The following is a 23,863-nucleotide window of genomic DNA, read 5'->3' on the forward strand; positions in this document are numbered from 1 at the left end:
ATGTATTATACCTCAATTAGTTAAAAAAAGATTTGTAAAACTACTTTAAAGAGAAAACTAAAGTGAAACACAAAACCAGGAGTTTCTAACTTCTTACTTCGTGTCAACCCATGGTACAGTGAACTTCCTGGGCTTGGATCTGGGCTCCTGAAGGCTGAGTGGTCACCCTATAAATCGTGTTCTTGTACCTGAACATCACTGGCCATCTGGAAGACATAGTCATTATTCAACTTCAGGGATATAGAGCCGAGAAAGCTTGTTCTGGGAAATCAGTCTCAAGGACAGAGTATGTTGCTGCATGGTGCCTCTAAGTCAGCTCTGTCTAATGGTGACCCTGTGGACAAGAGAAGGAAGCTCTGCCTGGTCCTGCCCCATCTTCACAGTTGTAATACTTGAAACCATTGTGGCATCCACTGTTGTGATAGGTAGGTTTATTGTACGAACCTGGCCAATAGGAACATGTGGGATTAAAAAGGTCACAGTTAGATTGGAGAGCAAAGAGACAAATGGCTCGGCAAGGCCCACCCCTCTCTCTTGTTCTCTGCTGATTGGACCAGTGTGCTGCTGCTTTAGCTGGTTCTCTGGCAACACTTGTGAGCTACACTACATGTGGGACAGTCAACCCATGGATGGTGCCGCTAGAGCTTGAGGTTCCTTCATGACCTGCTTCCCCATGTTGCCGGTGTGTACAGCGTGCATATCACTTGAGCTTGAGGCTGGTGGATCCTGTTTTCTTGCATTGCCTGAGTTCAATATCCCATTTAGGCCTGTTTCACTAATCTCCTGAGCTGCTGACTGTTGGTGACCTGCCCTGCTCTTTGCTGCCTGTGGGCAGACTCTGCCTGCATTGCCTGAGGCAAGACTCAGCTGTCTGCTTCCTTGACCTTGGACCAGAAGTCATCGTGAGTTGAAGGACTTCCAGTATATTAACCATTGTGTGGAAGTGAGTTGAACTGAGCCGTTCACTCTGTTCTGTGCTGCTGTGTGGACTAATTAGCTGTTATCTTCCTTCTGGTGTGTTAATCATCTATCATCTATCTATGTATAATCATAAATGTCCCGGTTTTGTTTCTCTAGAGAACCCTGCCTAACATAACTGTCTTAATTCATCTTGTTGGGGGCCTTCCTTTGTTCACTGACATTCTACTCTACCAGGCACAATGTCCTTTCCCAAGATCTGGTCTCTCCTGAAAACATGTCCAAAGTACACAAGACAAAGTCTCACTAGCCTTCCTTCTTTTTCTTTTTAATTTTTTTCATCCTTCCTTCCAAGGAGCACACTGTATTTCCTCCAGGACAGGTTTGTTTGTTTCCTATCAGTCCATGGTACTTTCAATGTTCTTTGTAAACACAATTCAAATGCATGAATTCTTCTCCAATCTGTATTCAATGTCAGGCTTTCACAAGCATATGAGGCCATTGAAAATGCCATGGGCCCTAGCCTCCAAGTGGCACCTCTAATTTTCAACACTATGAATAGGTCTTGTGCAGCAGATTATTCATTGTGATCAATGTTTGATTTCTTAACTGTGCTTCCGTGAACATTGGTTGGGGCTCAGAGCAAAATGAAATACCGACAACTTCCATTTTCCCCCTCCATCATGATACTGTCTCTTGGTCCAATGAGAACACGAGTTTTGTTTACATGGAGTTGTAATCCATATGAAGGATATAGTCTTTTATTTTCATCAGTAAGCGCTTCAGATGCTTTTTTCTTTGGGCAAGTCAGGTGTATCATATGCAAATATCACAAGTTGTTTCCCAGTCTTCCTTCCATTTTGATGCCACGTACTTCTTCATATCGTTCAGTTTCTCAAATTATTTGCTTAGCATAAAGACAGAACAAGTACAGTGAAAGGACAGGACACCAAGGCACACCTTTCCTGATTTCAAACCATTCCCTTGTTCTGTTCAAACGGCCCATAAGAACATTTTGTGGATCCAAGCAAGACAAAATTCTTGTTAACTCCAAATGTAACAAATATTAAGAATTAAATGTTCTGTAATGCTTTTTTTGCAAAGTTATTCACTGTTTGTTAGGATCTATACAGTCCATTTTTTTCTAGCATAGTCAATAAGACCTAAGTAAATATCTTTCTAGAGCTCTCTCCTTTCAGTCAAGATCAATCTGGTGTCAGTTAGGATACCACTTTTCCCACTTCCTTTTATGAATCCAGCATGCATTTCTGGCCATTCCCTGTCAATGTACTCCTGAAACTGTTGTTGAATAGTCCTCAGCAAATCTTTACTTGCATGTGATAGTCTTTCCACTACCTCAGTGTATTGCCATATATTTACATGTTAAGTATTAAAGTAGCAGACAGACATTGGGCCTACATTGGACCTCTACTCGAGTACTCCCTCAATGCAAGAACACTTTGTTGTAACAAATTGGCATTCTGTGATGCTCACCCTCCCAGCACATTCATTTGAAGACAAAGTGGGTGCATAAGCAAATGTGGTGAAGAAAGCTGATGGTACCTGGCTACCAAAAGATATAGTGTCTAGGGTCTTAAAGGTTTGAGGTTAAACAAGCACCCATCTAGCAGAGAAGCTACAAGCCCACATGGAAGAAGCACAACAGCCTGTGAGAGCATGAGGTGTTGGTGGGACCAGGTAACGGGCATCAGAAGACTTATAACAAACAAACAAAAACAACCATATTGTTGAGAATGAGACGGGGTTGGAGCAGAGACCCAAAGCCCATATGGGTCATCCCCTCAAAAAGGGGTCACAGGGAAGGTATAAGTTGACCAGGGCACAATAAAGCACCAATGAAACACACACTATTCCTCTGGTTCTTTGAGGCTTCCTCACCCACTCACCCCCACTATCATGACCCCAGTCCTGCCTTTCACTGCTGGCTAGACCAGAACATGTGCACAGGTACAGATAAGAGGTAAGAGCTCATGACACAATACACAGGATCCAGGAACAGGAATGGAAGTAGCTATACCAGGAGGGTAGGAGGAACGTAGGGAGAGGAGGGGAGAAAGGGGGAACTGATCACAATGATCAACACATAACCACACACACTCCAACCAGGAGAACAAACGGCAGAAACCGTGGAGAAAGGGAGATATTGGTCGGTGTAAGATATGAAAATAATAATGATTTATAACTTACCAAAGGGTCACGAGGGGCGGGGGGCAGGGAGGGGAAAAAAGAGGAGTGGATACCAAGGGCTCAATAGAAAGTAAATGTCTAGAAAAGAATGATGGCAACATATGCGCAAATATTCTTGATGCAACTGATACATGGATTGTTACGAGTTGCAAGAGGCCCCAATAAAACAATCTTTTAATTAAAAAAACAAAACCCTCACATTGGAAAAATACAAACAAAAACTGCTTTCCCTCAAAAAAAAAATTTTTTTTAGTCTCAGAAACTCTATATAGGGTTGCTTTGAGCTGGCATTGACTTGATGGCAGTTAATTCTGTTAGTGGGTGCTAGTGATGGTCGGCTGCTAGCCAAGAGTCAATGGTTCAACTCACCAGTCCCTTTGTGGGAGAAAGATGTGGCAGTCTGCTTCCATAAAGATGGACACCGTGGTGCACTGAGACTACTCATTAGGTTTTCTATGAGCAGTTTGCCATCGAGAGGGCTCCAGCCCAAAGTGGCCGTATGCACACACAATGAACCAGTGCTCGGTCCTGCGCCAACCTCACAGGGGCTCCTGTGCCCGAACCCATTGATGCAGCCACTGTGTCAATCCATCTCTTTGATGGCCTTCCGCTTGTTCACAATGAACTCGACAGCATGTTTGGATGTTGTGTTTTTGTTTTCAGTTCCTATCTTTAGTTTGCTTTTAATGGAATGTTATTATTGAGTGTTAAGGGTGTGTGTGTTTGGGATACAAATCCTTTATCAATATGTGTTTTGCAAATATCTTCTCCCAGTCTGTCTTATCAGCGTCTTACACAGAGCAACACATTTTTTATTTTCATGAAGTCCCAACTCATCCATTTTTTCTTTCATGGACGGTGCTTGTGGTGTTCTGTCTAAAATGTTATTGCCAAGCCTGATGCCATCTAGATTGTCTCCTATGCTTTTAGAACTGTTATGATCTTGTGTTTGTTAATATGGACATCTAATTGCTCTGGCATTGCATTCCCAATAACAAAAAAAACAAAAACACAAGAACCACAAAACCATCAGATAGATTTGGAGTCAGCCAACTTTGCAATCGCCATCCAATGCTGACCTGCAGCTCCACCTTCATCGTGACTCTCACTCCCTGCCATCGAGTCGATTCCAACTCACGGTGGCCCTGTAGGGCAGAAGAGAACTTCCCTTGGGGGTTCCTGAAACGTTACATCTTGACCAGACGACTTTCTCTTTCTCCTGATGAACAACTGGCGGGATTGAACTGCCGACCTTGTGGTCAGTGGCTCACCCACCGTGTTATCCAGGCTCCTCTGTACCCACGCAAGACAAAGACAGTCAATGCCATTGAGCTGATTCCAACTGCGAGGGACTCTACAGGACAGGGTAGCCCTGACCCTGTAGGTTTCCAAGACCGGAATTCATGACAGAGTAGAAAACCGTGTCATTCTCCCAGAGTGGACGGCGGTTTCATTCGGCCATGGCGAACAGCCCAGCACCTGACCGCTACACCATCAGGGCTCCTTCCTACATACACACCAGGGTAGCTGTCATCAAAAAGGCGATGCAATGGGCTTGAGCTCTTGACGGCTGCTTCCCCGAGCATTGCCTCTAGATCCAAGCAAGATGAAATCCTTGACAATCTTTCCTTTAGCGTGTCCTAAATTATAGCTCCATGAAGTTTTTTATATGGGAAAAAAGGTTACTTCTGGATTTGCTATATAATAACCAGTACCATATTTTCAACGGCCTCGTATGCTTGTGAAAGGCGGACATTGAATAAAGACCAGAGGAGAACTGGTGCATCACAACTGTGGTGCTGGCGAAGGATCCCGAAAGTGCCACGGACGGCCAAAAGAACACCTGTCATGCAAGAAGTATGGCCAGAGACTGTGTCCTAACAAACTGTGGACATGTTGTCAGGAGAAGCAGACCCTGGAGAAGGACATCACACTTGGTAGAGTGGAGGGGCAGGGGAGGTGAGAAAGGTCCTCCTGAGACGGGTTGACACAGTGGCTGCAACAATGGGCTCAGGCATGGAAATGACAGTGAGGGTGGCGCAGTGCTGTATCCTGTCACGTACAGGTCTGCGAGGGGTCGGACCCAGCTTGACAGCCCCCAACATCAGTCAATGTCAACCTCGGGGACAGAAGCTACACGACAGAAGTGCTGGGAGTAGGCTCCTGATTGGAGAGGGTCGAGAGATGCACAGGAGGTGAGGAAGTAGGCCGAATGTCACCTGTCCTTGCTGGGGAAGAGGCAGGTTTAAGGAGGAGATGTTTGAAAAAGCAGATTGACAATCCAGTCAAGAGGAAGAACTCAAAGCTGTTGGATCAGAGAAGGAATTGGGGTGGGGGGGCAGTGAGGACAAGGTACTGAGGCCACTTTAGTTTCAAATGCTAAAACGGGGTCTATGTTTTTGTTCTGATTTTAAAAAGCAACAAAACCAAACCTTTCTTCCGAGAGTCTAAGTCTGGCCTTTCCTCTCCAGGAACATACAGCTGCTTTCTCCAAGAGCTCCGTTCATTTTCGCGTTCCCAACTACGTCATCAGTGAGAATTAGATTCTGCAAAGAGTCCTATCGCAAGAAGATGACTGTCCCCAAAGGTGACAATCATATACCTAAGCTGTCATCCCAGGGAAGTGACTTCAACATCAGAGACGTGAAATGATCGTCTCTCTCAAAAAACATGTTCTTCTTCAACCAAAACAGCGCCAACACCATGTGTACAGGAGGATATGAAAAGCAGTTTATATCCAAATTGTTAGACTGTGTCCTAAAATCGGAGCAGAGACCACCACTGTGCAGTTCTGAAACATGCCCCCGGGGTAGTCCAGTTTACCTAGTCCTTACAATGAAGAGCTACCCAGTATTGGCCTTTTGCCTAAACCCAATTTCTGGGTTCCTTATTGTCCTGAGACTTGCCCCTGTGTTTTGATGAACCTCTGCTGTCTTCTGAACAGTTGATTTCACATCCCAGCTCAAAACCCTTATATTAACAGCAACAGCAACAAAATGCCTGCAATTAGGGGAGCAGCAAAGCCCACATGGAAGCACACCAGCCTGTGTGATCAGGAGGGGGCGACAGGATCAGGTATCAGAAGATCCAAAACAATCCTACGGATGTGAACAAGGGGCATCAGCGTGGAGACCCAGCCAAAGCCCATCTGTAGACAATTGGACATCCCTCACAGAAGGGCCACAAGAAGGGCCGAGTCAGCCAGGGTGCAGTGTAGCACCAATGAAGCACTCATTCCTCTAGTTCTTTAAGGCATCCTCTCCCCTCCCCCACACCCACCCACTATCATGACCCCAGGTCTACCTTACAAATCCGGCTAGACCGGAGCATGTACATTGGTACAGGTAAGAGCTCTCGGCTCATGGAATCCAGAACAGGTAAGCCCCTTCCGGTACAGTAATGGAAGTAGTGATACCATGAGGGTAGGGGGAAGGTGAGGGGCAAAGGGGGAGAAAGAGGAAACTGATTTCAATGATTGACATATAATAGGGAAAACAGCAGAAATGTGGGGGAAGGGAGACAGTGGTTGGTATATGAAAATAATAACAATGTATGACTGATTAAGGGTTCAGGAGGAGAGAAGGGTGGGGGAGGGAGAGGGGGTAAAGCTGATACCAAGGGCGTAAGCAGGAAGAAATGTTTTGAAAATGATGGCAACAAGCAGATGGACATTGGGCCTCCTCATGCATAATCCCCCAATACAATAGCACCTCGCCCTGCTAAGCAGCCATTGCAGGATACCCATCTTCCCGACATGATCACTGAAGACAGCCGTGTGTGTAAGCAAATGTGGTGAAGAAAGCTGATGGTGCCCGGCTATCAAAAAAAGATATAGCGTCTGGGGTCTTAAAGGCTTGAAGGCAAATAAGCGGCCATCTAGCTCAGAAGCAACAAAGCCCACAGAGAAGAAGCACACGGCCTAAGTGAACACAAGGTGTTGAATGGACCATGTAGCAGATACAAAGGAACAAAAACAATCATTGTGTGATCACCTTCCTCACATAATGGCTGAAGACGAAAGTGTGCATAAGCAAGTGTGGTGAAGAAGGCGGATGGTGCCCGGCTACTGAGAGATATAGCGTCTGGGGACTTAAAGGCTTGAAAGCAAACAAGCGGCCATCTAGCCCAGAAGCAACCGAGCCCACACGGAAGCAGCACACCAACATAGGTGACCATGAAGGACAGAGACCAGGTCTCCAACATCAAAGGTGGGGTGGTGGTGAGAATCACATCACCGTGAAGGAGGGGGAGTGCATGATGGGGACCCAATGCCCACCTGTAGAGAGCTGAACACCCCTTCCAGAGGGGTAGTGAGGAGGAGATGGGCCACACAGGGTTCAGTGTAACAACAATGAAACTCAAAACCTTCCTCTAGTTCCTGAACGCTTCCTCCCCTCCCAATAATCATGACCCCAACCCTACCTTGCGGACCTGGTTGTACCAGAGGATGTACAGCGGTGCAGTGGGGATCTGGAGGCACAGGGAATCTAGGACAGACGAACCCTTCAACACCAGCGGTGGGAGAGGCGACACCAGGAGGGAAGGGCATGTAGAAAGGGAGAACCAATCTCGGAGAACTATGTGTAACCTCCTCTCTGGGAGATTGTCAAGGGGGAGGCGGGTGAGGGGAGACGCCGGGGAGTGTAAGATAAGATATAATAATTATTTATAAACTATCAAGGGACCAGGGGTGGGATCGGGGAGGGAGGGGGATGGGGAAAAAAAAAAAGGGAAACCGAGCTGATTCCAGGAACCCAAGTGGAAGGTGAATTATGAGAGTGACGAGTGCAACGAATGTATAAGGGTGCTTTGCTCATTTGATGTATGCACAGATTGTGATAAGAGCCTTATGAGCCCCAATAAAAAGATTTTTTAAAAAAAGAAAGAAAATGATTAGGGCAAAGAATGTACGGATGTGCTTTATACAATTGATGTATGTATATGTATATGTATGGATTGTGATAAGAGTTGTATGAGCCCCTAATAAAATGTAAATTTAAAAAAACAAATAAAAAAGTTTTCATGAAAATAAAATGATGGCAACATATGTACAAATGTGCGTGATACAATTAATGTATGGACTCTTATGAGAGCTGTAAGAACCCCCATTAAAATGATTTTTTTTAAAGCCTGTAATTAACCAAGAGTTCATGGTGACAACTGGTTAAGTGTAACATTGGTGGGTGTTTACACACATGGGTTTCTTCCAAAGGTTTAAAGATGTGTGTGCAATCCGTGATGGCTGCACACGTTCTCTCACATTCACGCTTGTCTCAGACGCGTGAGGGTGCAATGGGGGCAGGGCACAGACACCAAAAACCAGAGGCCATAGCTAATATATCCCATTTTTAACAACACTCAGGTGGATTTCCGCCCCAAACAATGAAAGCTTGCAGTCAGTTCACTGTCCCATGTAAAACAGCAGTTTTCAGATGGATCATGTGTTTTAAGGGCGACATCAAAGATGAGCTAAAGAGAGCCCTGATCATGTTCCTACAGACTTTTAAAAAATATTATTTAATTGACTTTAATCAGGCATTGAGAGGGCAAATTTTCAGAGCCCAAGTGTTCTGGATTGAATTGAACCCCCCAAAATACATGGGCGTAACTTCTTAACATTTATTTGTTCCTGTTTTATTGGTTCATAAATACAATTGTTCATTCATTCAGTCATATCAAGGGCATTGTAGTCACCACCACCTTGACCTTAGAGCACCCCAGACTTTTCTGTTCCCCAAACTCAACATTTCAGGAGAACATGATTTGAGTCCTTCCGGGACGCCAACACGGCCATTTTGAGCAGGCAGAAGCCTATGCAGACGGATTAAAAGTGGAAACTCCACCTTCGCAAGTAGATAGACCTACATGTTTACGAATGTACCGATGACTACGCTCTCACTTCGATCCTGGCGGGTGGGCTGGTCCCCGGAGGTGGCATTCCGAAATGTAACAGAACAGCTGCTGCCGGAGGGGACTGGTTCAGAAGACATGTCTTTGGAAGGGATGAATTTCCAGCTTCAGCAATTATTCAGTGCGGGCGGCCCTCTTGCCAGATGTTATTGCCATCAAGTAGAGGAAGGCAGTGCTGGTGAAGATTTGGAGCAATCTGTTCTCTGTGGCACGGACACCTCTCTTCAGCCGTGGCAGGAGACCATGATGGATGCGCCCTCTATAGAAGGCTGTCACAGAAGCCGGGGGCTGTGTCGTCCAGAGATAACACTGTTACCAACAGGTCCTTGCTTTCTGAGGCACAAGGCTGTCCCCGTGCCGTTGCCCTTGGCCATCCAGACTCATCTTTGCACTGCTGCTCACACTGAGCTGAAACACATGCAAGACGAGGTCTCTTCCTATCACCTCAGAAATGACTCGCTCATTTTCTCCCGGTGTTTATAACCACTGCCATCCATCCGATTCTGGCTTACAGCAACCCAGTAGAGCAGTGGTTCTCCACCTTCCTCATGTCGTGACCCTTCAATACAGCTCGTGTTGTGGTGATCCCCCACCCCCCACCATAAAATGTTGTTGCTACTTCATTGCTGTGATTTTGCTGTTATGAATCGGTGACCCCTGGAAAAGGGTTGTTCGACCCCAAAGGGCTCATGACCCACAGCTTGAGAACCGCTGCAGTAGAGGGTTTCGGAGGATTTAAATCTTGACTGGATCAGACAGCCTCATCTTTCGCCTTCAGAGTGACTGGTGGGTTCTGGGCTGCCGAGTGACAGTCCAATGCTTACCCTATAGCACCGCTGAGGGGCACTTCTTCAAAATTACAGATGCATGTCATGCTCATTCCTAAGTTCTGACAGTAAATCTACAGAAGAAACACTGAGGGGTCCAGCAGAATGGTTAGTGTACATGCTTCGGAGGCCATGGGTTTGAATCCCAGCTCTGGCATTTCCCAGTTGGAAAGTCTTGGATCAGTTAGTTGGTTTCTCTGTGCCTCGGTTTTGTCATCAGTTAGCTGGGACTAGCAGCCCATTGGACTGCCGTAGGACATAAATGTAAGAATTCAGAGTGCTTACAACAGGGCCAGGGCACATGGGCCAGTCTCAGTAAATGTTGGTCATTATTATCAGCTGACTTTAAATTCACTAAGCACTCACATTATAAACCTTGCATCTACTGAACAGAGTATAAGGAACTACGAAAGTGCATCATCTTACGAGCTAAAGGAACACTAATACCTCAAGGAGAACCAGGAAAGGTTCAAGAGTAAACTGGAGGAACAAGAGCCTGAGTTGTAGTCGTGATGGTACTGCCAATGCTAGGGACTCCCTGCCTCCCATGCTTCCCTCGTGCCAGGAAGGACGTCATCTGCACAGTCGCTCAATCACCTCCAGTGCCTGTTGTCGCTGTGTGCCAGTGAGTTCATTCCCACACATGGTGACCCTCACTCTCTCACGGCCACGGAGCTGGGGCCCTGTAGGACAGGGAGGGCTGCCCCCGTGGGTTTCCATAACGAGATTGTAAAGGGTTTCTTTCCATTCATTCCATCATGCATTTATTTACTTTTAGCAGTTTTACTGGCACTTCACCCATGTCATACAATAATTCAATCCTATCGAGAAGAGGTGTGTAACACCACAGCAAGCAATTCTAAAACATTTTCTCCTTCCATGACGCCTTTAAGTTTTAAGGGAGTAGAAGCCGTGTCCTTCTCCCATGGTGACCCTAGAAGACGCACCGGAGCTGCCTCATCGGGTTACCTGGGCTAGTATCCTGACGGAATTAGGTCACCAGGTCTTTTCTCCCATGGAGCTTCTAGTGGGTTTGAACTGCCAACCTTCTGGTTTGCAAGCCTGTGCTTCACAACTACGCTAGCAGGGCTCCTTCCCTTCCAGCCTTAGATTGTTAGGAGCCATGCAGTCCATTCCGCCTCGTAGCGACCCTCTCGTCGAGAAGGAAACGCTGCCAGTCCTCAGCCATCACCGCTGTGGCTGTCTGAGCCCAGTGCCGCAGCCACTGCTGTCTGTCCACGTCCTCGAGGGGCTTCATGTCTGCTGCCCCTCTACCACACGGCAACCTATCGTTCCTTGAGTTCAACTCGTTCCGTCTGAATGTCACAGCAGCTGAGCAAAGTCTCAATAAAGGTCGCACAATCTGGATGGAGTGAAGAAACGGAGCGGTAACGTGGGCTAATTCTAAAGGTCAAAACAGTGAGCTGACCCCCTGAACATAGTTCCTGTGTAAACATTACAATGATCCCAGTAAGCAAGTCAGAGTCAAACTCAAGCCTGTCCCAAGTGTCCAAGGCTGCCGACGTAACTGATAAAGCCAGCCTCCCAGGGATGACCACAGCAAAGCTCCTGGCCCGCGACTTCCTGCCCGACACCGACTTTCTCCTGTGACCAAAGTGACAGCTCAGAAGCACCTCTTGGGGAAGACTGGCAGCGCAGCACTGCAAATACAGTGAAAATAATGACTTGATTTCCACGACTTGGGTTTCTTGTTTGGACCATGATGCATGAAATAAAAACGCAAGAGAAATGCAGAACGATGGTGTAGACACACTGATTTATTGTAAAGTTCACAATAAACCTGGGGAAATATAAGGTGCCTCAAAAATATTTCATAAAAATAGTTTGAAGTACAATTAAGCTCTAAATAAAGGTTCTCCCTAAGATAGGCCCAGACAGCTAATGCCACGCACGTGTTGTGCAGGCGGATTCCGATCCTCTAGTTTACATGATGGCTGGTGGCCAGCCTAAGAACACTAAGAGTGCACAATAAAATGGTTCTCACACATTACACACAGGCAGTGACCATCAGCAGGAGGAATGGTTTCCTGGTCTAATTACAAATGCTTAGGGCCCCGAGTCTGTAATCTTCCTATACGTTATTATTAAAATTTTTCACTTCATATTCTGATTTAAACTCTTTTATGCTCCACTTCCACTCGTAGCCAGCAGATGTCCGTCTGTGAGTCGCGCACACACACAGCTCCCCGCCCGCGGGATGCCCCTTTGTGGAGCACAGCGCTCAGGAGCACTCAGAGCGCCGCAAAGTGCTGCTTCAGCTGTTTCATTAAGTGCTGCGTGTCCACGTGCTCTGGGAACGCTGCCTTGGACTTCTCAGCAGCAATGTAGCTTCTCTGCAGATCTCCGAGCTGGAAGAAACACCCGCAGCAGATCAGGGGTGGCGGGTCGGGATGGGGGAATGGGTAGACAAGTTAAAAACATAAGACATGTATCTGCACAATGCAAAAATTCAAAGCGTTCTTCAGCCTCAACTTGCTTATTATTGCTCTGATTTTACAACCCTCTCACCCAGATTATAATTCAATCGTGGGGAAAGAAAGCATGGGAAGGACAAAATAAGCAACTGCTCCAGGCCCATCAGCGCGGTCTAGTTACGCCGTCTGTTCCCATCGCTGACAGGATTCTAACCATAAAATGACATCGGCTTGCCTGAGCAGCCATCCCTTCCGCTGCTCAGGAAACGTGACTCAGATGGGGGAGCCATCTGTTGGCCATGCGTGACATGCAAACAAAAAAATACAACAAAACCCATTTCATTTCTATTACAGCCACGTGACCAGGGCGTTTTCGTCGACACCGGCACAATCATGTTAGAAAAAATAACCGTGGGAACTGTGCAAAGGGGAGGCTCTGATTTCCTGTGAACTTCGTGTCAGAGACGGATCCCCAAAGAAAGACACCCGCCATCTGAATCTCCGAGGCACCTGGATTCCTGTACGCACTCATAAAGCAGGGGAGATTTTTAGTGTGCGAAAGGACCAATCCTTTCTGAGTAACATGTCTGTGGATTGGAAACTCAATTTAAGTTGCGTTTTAAAGATCGGCGCGTCTGTTTTTAAGCTACTTTTCTGTCTCGCTTGGGTGCTACCCTGGTGTGATGCGGACGTGATCGAGTCCCTCGGGTGGAACTCTGAGGAGCAGCGTGGTGCGGAGCAAAAAGCATGAGCACGTGCCCAGTGGGAAGCTCTCCGGCCTCTCTGCACCTCAGACTGCAGGGGAAGGGAAGCTGCGTGAGGGCCGAGGTGATGGACGAGTTAGCTACTGCGGCGGCCCTGCTGCCAGGGGCGGTGCTGGGACACAGACGCTCCAGGAGCAAAACATCAGCTCAAAGGACATTTTAAAACGTGAGCAGGGACAGGCAAGGGGTGCCAGGGTTGCTGCAAGAACTAGAAAAGGAGAGCACCGCACCTAGTTAGCATTTCCCAGGGGCTCGGGAGGGCTCAATAATGATGACGGGTTTTATTTCCAAAATAGAAATGGGGGAGGAGGATTGTTTCATACTCATGCTATCAAAACGAACATTTTAACCAGGTTTTTCGGACTGTGAAGGTTCTTCCTGCCAGCCACCAAGCAGCTGTGATAGTTACATAATCTGTTGTCAATTTGAGAGGATTAAGAGTGAAGGGGTGGGGTTTAGCCTGTCAATCAGGTGGCAGCTTGATGACCTCATTTGGAGGCACGAAGGAGACAGAGGCGGGCACAGGCTCACTCCCTGGGAGACACTGCAGCTGACAACGCATGGAACTACGCTAGCTAGGGCCCTGAGCTGGAGAAGCCATGTAGAGGCCCCCGCCAGCACTGAGATGCTTACAACGCCACTGGATCCACAAGACTTTTCACCCACTGGCCTGTGCTCTTCCTGCCTTCGGCGTCACTTCGTGTGTTTCGTGAGTCTGAAGAGGGCTTTATAGAGCGGTGTCGGACATATGGGCTAACATTGGACTTGTGGACTCGCTCTGGCCTGGGCTGGGTGTCTTCTCAGTGTTCAGTTGCTCTGTGTCTGGAAGCTCCTTCTTGTACACATACGAGTGTCTTTGAGTTTTGTTTGTCTAGTCCACCTGGATTAGCACAACAGCCAGCGCTGTTAGCCCTCTCCTTTGCCTCCCAAAGTCTCTCCCCTGCTCCTGCGACGGGAATGTTTCCCAGGAAAAGTGTCAGGACGAACGGTGAGTACGTGACTCAAGTCTTCACCGTGGTATCTTCAGGGACTAGCTTCCTCTTGAGAAGGGAAAATTAAAACAAGATATATTCAGGCAAGAGGGCCCGGGAATCCAGGAAGGCTCGCACGTGAACAAGGACAATGATTCCTTATCAAGTATTCTGAAAAGCCAAGAGAACAAAGAGGTGGAGGTTCTTCAGTGCTTCTGCTGGTTTTCTTTCTGTTAAATTAGGCACATGGCTCCTTTAGCCTTGGGTCACAGCTGAATTGCACCGGTTGAGTGACGTTCCCTAGCTAAAATGTTGCCACTGTCGCCAGGGTGTGACTCACAGGGGCCCCCTTGGACAACGGAGGGAAACAACGCGTGGTCCTGCTCCATCCTCACAATCAGCCAAGTTGAAGCCCATCGTTGCAGCCAGCGTGTCGCTCCATCTTGTTGAAAGACTTCCTTTGAAACAGCATCCCTAGGATGCTTCATTGCACAAAGGGGCTGGAACGTTGGGCGTGATGTGGTCTGTCATCTGCATCCTGGGCAGGGGCCCCTGGCTATCAGCAATTACAAAGCCCCTCCAACACCAGGTGACTGACTGAGCGCCCCTTTGATGGTGACATGACGTAGTTTGAAGTACACAGAATAAGTCCCTCAATAATGCTATTATGTTTAGTCAGTATTCAAATCATACACTTCTTTAAAAATCCCCTATCTTTTAACTCCATCTCTCTGCAAGCTACAAATCCCCATTGCAAAAGTGTATAGAAAACCCAAATCCTTTCTTCCAGGACGTGAAGGTTGGAGTGTCCTTATTCACTGCATTTGGCTTTACAGCAGATGAGAAGGAGAAACGATGAGAGGCTAACTCAGTAAAGAAAGGAGGTACCTTGTCAGAGATGGTTGCAAAATTAAAATGCGGCTCGTACATATGGGGGGCTAGAGATGACGCCGTTTGCAAGAGAGCCCTGGCCTGTCAAAAGAAAAAAAGAAAAGTCAAAGATGGAAGAGCATTTTCCAGAATCGCAACTGTGACATTTTTTGGGAGGGGGGGAGGAGGGAGGGAAGAGGCCAAATGAATCATTTTCTGGGTTATCAACCCAATCTTGTGCTACCTGCAGGTAACATTCTTCATGAAATACAATGATTTCCTGATATGCAAAATACTACAGATATTTTTCCCAAATCATGTCAATAATAAAATGCTTCAAGGTAAGATTAAGAGTGGACAAGTGTGTGTAGTTCTGTACCTGTGTACCAGGGGTGCCATAAAAACAAACAAACAACAGATAAAAGCTCCGCTGAACATCAAGCAACTCGCTCTGAGTCAGTGCACCCAGTGGCATCGTCTGGGAAGGTGCTCTCTGGTCACAGTGAACGTTTTCATAAAAGCAGTTTCGCTTGAACCTGTTTTTTATGATGGTCGATTTAACCTCCCTGGCGGTGATCCCGAGTGTGGCTCAGGGTAAATGTTACCTGCGCATTAGAGTTCATCATACCTGGAAAGTCTACTAGAGAGATTAAAATGAGTACTTTCTTAAGAATTACAGGCCATGCAGAGTGGAGACCCAAGGCCCAAGTGTCGGCCAACGGAGATCCCCTCATAATGGGGTTTAGGAGAGGAGATGGGTCATTCAGGGTGCGATGTAGTACCGATGAAGAACACAGCTTTCCCCCAGATCCTGGGTGCTTCCTACCGCCAACTACCATGATCCGAATTCTACCATGCAGTACTGGATAGGGCAGAGGTTGTACACTGGTGCATATGGGGGCTGGAGGCACAGGGAATCCAAGGTGGATGATACCTTCAGGACCAGGGGTGTGAGGGGCGATGCCGGGAGAGTGGAGGGTGAGTGGGTTGGAAAGGGGTAACTGATTACAAGGATCCACATGTGACCTCCTCCCTGGGAGATGGACGGCAGAGAAGGGGGGGAAGGGAGACTCCGGACAGGGCAAGATATGACAAAATAACAATCTATAAATTATCAAGGGCACATGAGGGAGGGGGAAGGGGAGAGCGGGGAGGGAGGGGAAAAAAAGAGGACCTGATGCAAAGGGCTTAAGTGGAGAGCAAATGCTTTGAGAATGATTGGGGCAGGGAATGTGCAGATGTGCTTTATACAATTGATGTATGTATATGTATGGATTGTGGTAAGAGTTGTATGAGTCCCTAATGTTTAAAAACAAACAAACAAATAAATTTAAAAAAACAACAAAAAAAGAATTACAGGCCTACAATATAAAACAACAAATTTTATGCAAAACAATGTACCGCTTTGGGTACAAAATTACTGACATAATAAGACTGCCAGGGAGGTGCATCTGTGAAATTTGGTTTCCTGTTTGAGGAAAATGCCGCAGAAATTGTTGTGATGCGCTAAGGAGAAAACTCAAGTGTATGAGTGGTTTTCTCCTTTCATAAGAAGTGAGATGTTGATTGATGACAAACCTTGTTCTGGACATCGAGGTTCTTAAAAGATGGCATAACAGTGTGCGACAAAAAAGGCCTGATTTGTGGCAGATGGGAGACCGGTTTTGCCACCACGACAATGCACCTGCTCAGGCAGCCATCTCAGGGTGGCAGTTTTTGGCAAAAAACAGCATGCCTCTCTTGCCCCACGCACCTGACTCACCTGACCTTGCTCTGTGCAACTGTTTGTTTCCGCGCACGAAGAAGGACATGAAAGGACAGTGATTTGAAGATGGAGAAGAGGTGAAGACAAAAAATGAGGGAGGTGCTGTCAGACGTCCAAACAGAGGAGCATGAAAATGTTTCCAAGAATGGAATTGCAGACTTGACAAATGTGCTAAGAGTAATGGAGAGCACTTTGAAGCTGATAGGATTGTTTTGTAAAAATAATTTAAATACATACATAGCTTTAGGGGGGGAGGGATTCTGGGTTTTTTTGTGGGTACCCCCCGCATATAGTTGTGTATAGCTGTGTGTAGTTGTGTATGTCTATAGCTGTGTATGTCTATAGTTCTGTGTACATGTGTATAGTGGTATAGAGTTGTGTATGTCTATAGTTCTGTACATGTGTATAGTTGTATATGTCTATAGTTCTGTGCATGTGTATGCTTATGTTTACAGTTCTGTTCAGTGTAAAGTTGTGGACAGCTATGTATATGGCTGTGTAGGCCTACAGCTCTGTGTCTGTGTATAGTTGTGTAGGTTTTGAGTTAGAGAACCATCAGCCTTAACGCTTTGATTTCCATTTATGTGAGTTTTCACATAAGCTCACAATCACCGCTGTGTAAACAGGGAAAACCTGGAGAAGCCCTAGCTTCCTGTAAGGATGCAGTCATGGACCGCATAAGGAACAAGTTATTATTTTAGAATCATCAACCTCTGTTTATAAAATGCAAACCCGTCCTCGACTTAGTCGGGGACATCCATGGAGGACAGGACATTTCTGTCTCATTCTGGGGAGCATGTATCGTTCTGCCTGTCAGGGCACTGGGCTGGAGGCTCGACTGGCTTGCTGCGGACCCTGCCTGTGATCCTGGGTAGAGCTACCTCCCTCCACCCACGCTGTTTCGCCATCCCTAAGATGTTAATGCTTCAGAAGCAAGGCTGTGTATGAATTGTGATCTCCCTCTTTCAACTTTCTCCCAAGCCACAGTAAAGACAAATGTTAAACAATAAAATATGAGCACAATTAAAATAATAAAATGACCTACAGGAAACCAAAAGTGCCCTGGCGGTGTAGTGGATTCGCATTGGGCTGCTAACCTCAAGGTCTGCAGTTCAAAACCAGCAGCCACTCATGGGGCTTTCTACTCGTCTCGGAAACCCACAGGGGCAGTTCTATCCTGTCCTGTAGGGTCATTATGAGTCAGAATCAACTTGATGACAGAGAGAGGTGACCAGATGGTCAACAATCACTGCACCATAGAAGGCTGAAATGGAGGCAAACAGACAGCTAGGAGGCTCTTGTCTGGACGGGAGATGATGGAGACGGTGCTGGGAGGGGAGAGAGCAGTCACACCAGGCCTGAAGGGGGGGCAGGACTGGCAGGGTTTGTGGATGATGACAGGAACGCAGATGGAGCAACGGTAAAAGAGCTCGCCTCCTAGCTGAAAGGTCGGAAGTCCAAATCCACCAGCTGTTCCATGGAAGAAAAATGAAGCTGTCTACGCTCATAAACATTACTCTGAGGACTAAGGTGTGTCTGACCCAAGCCATGGCATCTTCAATTGCCTCCTATGCCTGTCTGAGTATAAGGAAGACCGAAGAAGATTGACAGTGCCACGGGCTGCCAAAAGGACAAACCGATCTGTCTTGGAAGAAGTACGGCTGAGTCCTCCTTAGAGGCAAGGAGGATGAGTGTCCGACTTACATACTCTGGATCAGTCCCCAGAGAAGGGCAGCAGACTCAGTAGAGGGGCGGCGAGACAGGAAGGCTGTCAACGAGACGGACTGACGCCGTGGCTGCAACACCATGGCTGTGAGGATGGTGCAGGGCCGGGAAGGCGGAGTTTCGTTCCGTGGTGCACAGGGTCGCTATGGGTTGGAACTCTCAGTGGCACCAAACAACAAGAACGACTTGTTAAGATGACAGCCTGGGAAGCTCCATGGGGCCGGTCTACTCTGTCCTCCCAGGTCACTGTGAATCAGAGCTGACTCGACAGGAACGAGCTTCACAGGGTGATGAGGTTGGAGGACATGCAGGAGGGGAGGGGAGGGGAGGCTTCAAGGGGGGCACCAAGGGTCCTAGCCAACTCGAGTGTGGATGGGAGACAGTGAATGGAGGGAAGACGGGATGAGTTGGTTTGTCGTAACAGTCACATGTCCTCTGGTGGGCGCAGAAAAGTTAACGAGCGTGCCCAAGGTCACACGGCCAAGAAGTTACAGGGCTGGGATCCAAACACAGGCCTGATACAAATTATCGTGGAGAACGACAGCAAACACACAGGACGACTCTTCGAAGAAGCAGACGGGCACCCAGCCTCCGGCAGTTCACTCACCTGCTCCACGTGGCCCTTGCGCATCTCCAGCACGGCCAGGTTGTTGTAGGCCTCGGCGTGGTGGTTGTTATTGACCAGAGCCAGTCGGAAGCACTGATGGGCCAAGTTCATGTCTCCTAGGCCCTACAAAACAAGGGCACCTGTTCACCACGTGAAGCGTCCTCCCGCTCCTGCCACCCCTCCCTGCGTTCCTCCTGCTGCCAGGCCCCAGTTCTGCTAGGAGGCTTCAACTTGGTTGGGGGCCTGAGGTGTGTTGTGACGGCTGCAGGTGCCTGTAACTCCAAACCAAACTCACCGCCACTGAGTCGGAATCTGCTCACACAACCCTGGAGGGCAGAGTAGAACCGCCTCTGTAGGTTCCCGAGTATGTACATCTTTCCGGGAGTGAGAGCCTTGTCTTTCCCCCTCAGAGCATGCTGATGGCCACACACTGCTGCCCTTGTGGCTAGCAGCCCCGCAGGAAACCCCATGTGCCACCTGAATTGACAACACCTGGGGGGGAGGGGGGGCAATGACAGTCTTCGAGCGACCTCCTGGCCACCTCTCCTGTCAGAGAAGTCAGACGTGAGAAACAACACACCACCGCGACGTGTCCCACGTTGTACCAGACGTCGGCTGTCTCCTCTTCGTTCTCGGCCAGAGAAAGGGCGCGTTCGAATGAGGTCAGAGTCATATCGTACTGCTGGGCATAGAAGCAGCAGAGGCCCAGGTTGTTCAGGAGCTGGCAGCTATAAACACCCATCTGCAGGAGTCGCCTTTGAGGGAAAACAGACCCAGAGTTTTGGTGTCGGGCCAAATTTGAATCTGAAGACGTAGACATGCATATGTATTTTTTTTACAAAAATAGAAATAAATTTATTTTTGTGATTTTTTTAACACTTCTGAAAATATACATGAGAAGTGCTATAACAAATATATATATTTAAGGACACACAAAAGCACGTCTTTTGTCATCGTTCCAGTCACAGGCAAATGTGTCCAGAGGCAAGGTCAGACACAACTTAGGCAAGCTTTCGTTCTCCAAAAGCTCTGGGAGGGAATCGCGAGAACAGATGCCCGTGTGGCAATTAGACTCGTGTCAAGTTGCCGTGTGAAAAGTGTCGGGGTGGAGTCCAACCCATCAATCAGAAGCTGCCCCCTCGTGTGTGCTGGGGGTGGGGTGGCCTTTTCTTCAAGGGAGACGGTGAGAACATCTCTTTTACTCCTTTGTCTCCTTGCCTGCTAGGACTGTGTCTGTCTGCAGGGGCGGCCCCCGCTGGGCCACTGACCCTGGGAGCCAACCTCTGAGTTGACGGCACCCTGCCATGTCCCCGCTGCCCTTGTATCCCAGGGACTGTGCACCACCGGCCTGTGCTCCGCCTGCCTCGCTGGCCTGCAGCTACGGGAGTCTGAAGAGGGCTGCTCCGGCCAGCGTCAGGCCTGGGCTGGGACGCGTCTGGATGTAAAGCTCCTTCTTATTCACAGAAGAGGGTCACTGGTTTTGTTTCCCTAGGCAACCGGCCAAACACACACCGAGTCACGCCCACGTCAGCTTTAGAGCCTCTCTGAGAAGTGCATTTCAAATAAATGAGTAGAAAGAAGTGCATTTCCTGTTTACTTTCACGCTTTCCTATGAGTTGGGTCATGGCTTTACTTTTCACAGTGTTATAATTTAGCTGACTCTATTGACCTCCAGGGAACGTTCATGAAGGAAGAAAAGACCACAGGCTGGTTCCTTACGTTATCCACTGAGTTTTCCTACTGCTTTTCCATAACCCCATTCTGCATCTATGCACCATTAACCCCGAAAGACAGAGCACACGGGAGTTCAAATATGCCAATGAAAATGTGCCCAGCATGGCCCAGCGTGCATGTGTGTGCGTGGGGGGGGGGGGAGAGTCAGCTACATGTATGCGGGAGAGCATTCATCTTCTCTTGCATGCTTCTAGCACAGACTATCGCTCGTCTGTCGGTGGTAGCTGGGGTGTGACAGCCATCGGCAGTGTCTAAACTAAGGCAGACTAGGAAGAAGGAATCTGGTGGTCCGTTTCTGGGGGAAACAAATGGCAACAGGGGAGGCCAGTGAAAAAGAAGAAGAGCGCCCGTGAGACGGGTGCTGCAGTGGCAGGCTGACGGGGGACGGGGCAGGCCTGGACACTGCCTCCTTCGGGGTACACACTGAGTCACAACCGGCCCAGGGGCACCTCCCAGACGCAACAGGTGTGTGGAACGAGCTCCGGCAGCTTCTGGTTATCTTCCTGTGTGGGCCTGGTGGGGAGGGCTTCAAAAAGTTCATGGAACCGAAATGAAATGATAAGTCAACGTGGTTGAAACCCCTCATACATTACCCAAGGGCTGGAGAGAGAATTACAATGTAACAATTAATGCTGTGCTCAAGGGGGAACCAATGCCATAATTGACTAGATTTCGAGAAAGCCTTGGCATAAGGACCTGTTTCAGGCCCTCAAGGCTCCGGCAGGGTGACCTTAGGCCGGTCCCTTCACTCCTTCAGCTCGGTATCTCTGAACGGCGCCCAGTGGCCACTGAGTGGGTCCGTGATGAGGAGAAGCGTCTCGAGTAGCTATTAAGTTGTTCCTGGTTGATGGCGAAATGGGAAATCCACACACCATGCTATTAAAATGTCAGCTGATGAGCCAGGTGTGTTTCTGCAAGACGACAAACATGTCTTTCCACATGACTGGATGTCACCTTAATGCTCACGGAACACCTGGGCATTTGAAGTTTGGGTTTCATACGGGCATGCCTACACGTCGATTCCCCACTGCTACATTTCACCTCACTGTCCCACAGAAAAGGAGTTCCACAAACTGAAGGTCAAGCACACCTGTAAAAACGGAGAGCGATTTCGGGTTGATCAGAATAGAAGTGGTTGCTTCCAATACAGGCGATGGCCTCCACGTGAGTGTTGTCTTGTTTCAAGACGTCTTTGTAGTATTCTGCTGCTGATGAGATATTGTTCATTTCCTGTGGGCCACCGAGACAGAAGGAGATGTCACTACTTACAGTGGCCAGGAAAGGCTTTTCTGCTTCACTCACCAACCTACGTGTTGAGAGCCTACCACATGTCAGAGCCTGCGCTAGACCTGGGGGCAGCAGAGGAGCAAGGGGATGACGGGCAGGAGAGAGCACGAGGCAGAGCAGGGCGCAGGGACGGGAGGAGAGGGTGTGCTGCTCCCGATGGGTCCTCAGGGGACCCATTCGGAGGCAGCTGCTTGTCCAGAGGCCTGAGTGAGGAAGCTGTGGGGAAGGGCACTCGTCTCTGTCATGCACCGTGAGGGGCGGAGGACACACGCCCGGCCCTGACAAGAGCCGCACAGGTGAGGGAGGGAGGCTGGGACAACGAGGAGCGTGGCACAGAGGAGACCAGAGAGGGCCAGGGGCTCTGTTGGCCATAGTGAGGAACTCGGACTTTTCTCGCTTTCTTGTTATTGACTGCAGGACAGTCAATGTGCGGTTAAGAGCAGAGGATCAGCATGGTCACACTACATTTTACAGTGTTATTTGCGGAGAGGCAGTCCAAGAGGGTGGTGTGGTCAGTGGCCCGGCCTGCCTTACGCAGGATGTTCCCGAGTGGGGAGGGAAGGACGGACGGCAGCAAGGAGACTCGGAGTCCAGGAGAGAGACCAGCAACCCAGACTGAGTTCAGAAATACAGATAAAACCCAACACTAGGGATATCGTCCAGAGCTACTAAACACGCATTCTGAAATACTGACAGCCATAAATGTGTATCACTATTAACGAATATGGTCTCACACCCACCCGCAGGGCCCAGTTCAACTCCAATCCTTCTAGAAGTTTCCCCAAGCGCCCTCACTATATATACATACAGCTCTCTCAGCCTCTCAACTGCCATATGTATGCCACGAAAGCCTCCCTTGTTTCCAGCATGAGGCCTTTTTTTTTCAGATCTTAATCATAAAATATTTGGTAAGGTGTTGAATGCAAAAATGATGATCTCAGGGGTACGCACCACATGTACACTCACAACAAAACGTTTTAAAAGATTTTAAAATCACACCTAAGAGATGCTGCCGATGATCAAAATCGCCACCCCAAGCTTTGTTATCACGTAGAATGCTCAGCAGACACTCACGGGCACATTTATCCAGGCTTCCTCTTGCACACTTTTTTATAGAATATGAAAAGATAAATTGGATATAACCCCCCAAAAAACACCAAACTCATTTCCAGTCCCTGAGAAGGGCACCGTGCGTGGCCGGTGAGAAAGAGGAAGTGACCCCGGGGGTCAGACGAAACACTGGTGACCTTGGGGGCGCAGGGCCGGGCAGTGCTTCCTTTAGCTGTGCGCAGGGTTGCTTCCAGTTGGAGCCGACTTGCCAGCACCTCACACCATCGCCACTGAGGGTCGCTGAGGCTGTACCTCTCGACAGGGGCAGGACGCGTGTCCTCCTTCTCCTGAGCAGCCACTGGCAGAGTCTAACTGCTGACCTGGCGGCTCTCAGCCCGCTGTACCACCGCAGCTCCTGAGCAAGAATGTAAGACCTCTCTTGTCACGTTAGGGGACTTACGTCAGCACAGTGGCTCGCGAAATTTGGGTCAAGACCCCTGAAACTCTTAAACACCCCTGAGGACCCCACAGAAGGTTTGTCTTTGTAGGATCCATCTATTGGTATTTACCATCATTGAAAAGGAAACGTGTTCATTTTTGTGTCTCGTTTTAAAACATTTATTCGTTCTAAAACTGGGATGACCTTGGAAACATTATGGCACGTGAAGTCAGTCAAGCACCAAGAGCAAGTGTCACATGATTTGGTTTCTCTGTTACATGCAACCCAAGCCAAAAACAAACCCACTGCCAGTGAGCTGATCCTATAACAACCCGATAAGACAGAGTCCCACT

The 23,863-nt window shown here is 48.2% G+C and overlaps 1 protein-coding gene across 1 annotated transcript in view; it reads right to left on the bottom strand.

The window, feature by feature from the left end:
* Positions 1 to 11,621: 11,621 nt before the first annotated feature.
* TTC8 (tetratricopeptide repeat domain 8) overlaps positions 11,622 to 23,863 on the bottom strand; it is a 56,684-nt gene continuing 44,442 nt past the window's right edge. Inside the window, exons 10-14 of the mRNA XM_075531054.1 lie at positions 21,825 to 21,964; positions 19,581 to 19,755; positions 19,001 to 19,123; positions 14,922 to 15,005; positions 11,622 to 12,232 (exon numbers count right to left, since the gene is read on the bottom strand). Of these exons, the coding sequence (XP_075387169.1) occupies positions 12,116 to 12,232; positions 14,922 to 15,005; positions 19,001 to 19,123; positions 19,581 to 19,755; positions 21,825 to 21,964 (639 nt within the window). The 3' untranslated portion in view covers positions 11,622 to 12,115. The remainder of the gene's footprint in view (positions 12,233 to 14,921; positions 15,006 to 19,000; positions 19,124 to 19,580; positions 19,756 to 21,824; positions 21,965 to 23,863) is intronic.

The sequence above is a fragment of the Tenrec ecaudatus genome, chromosome 14 (assembly GCF_050624435.1).
Source record: "Tenrec ecaudatus isolate mTenEca1 chromosome 14, mTenEca1.hap1, whole genome shotgun sequence".
Taxonomy (NCBI): Eukaryota; Metazoa; Chordata; class Mammalia; order Afrosoricida; family Tenrecidae; genus Tenrec; species Tenrec ecaudatus.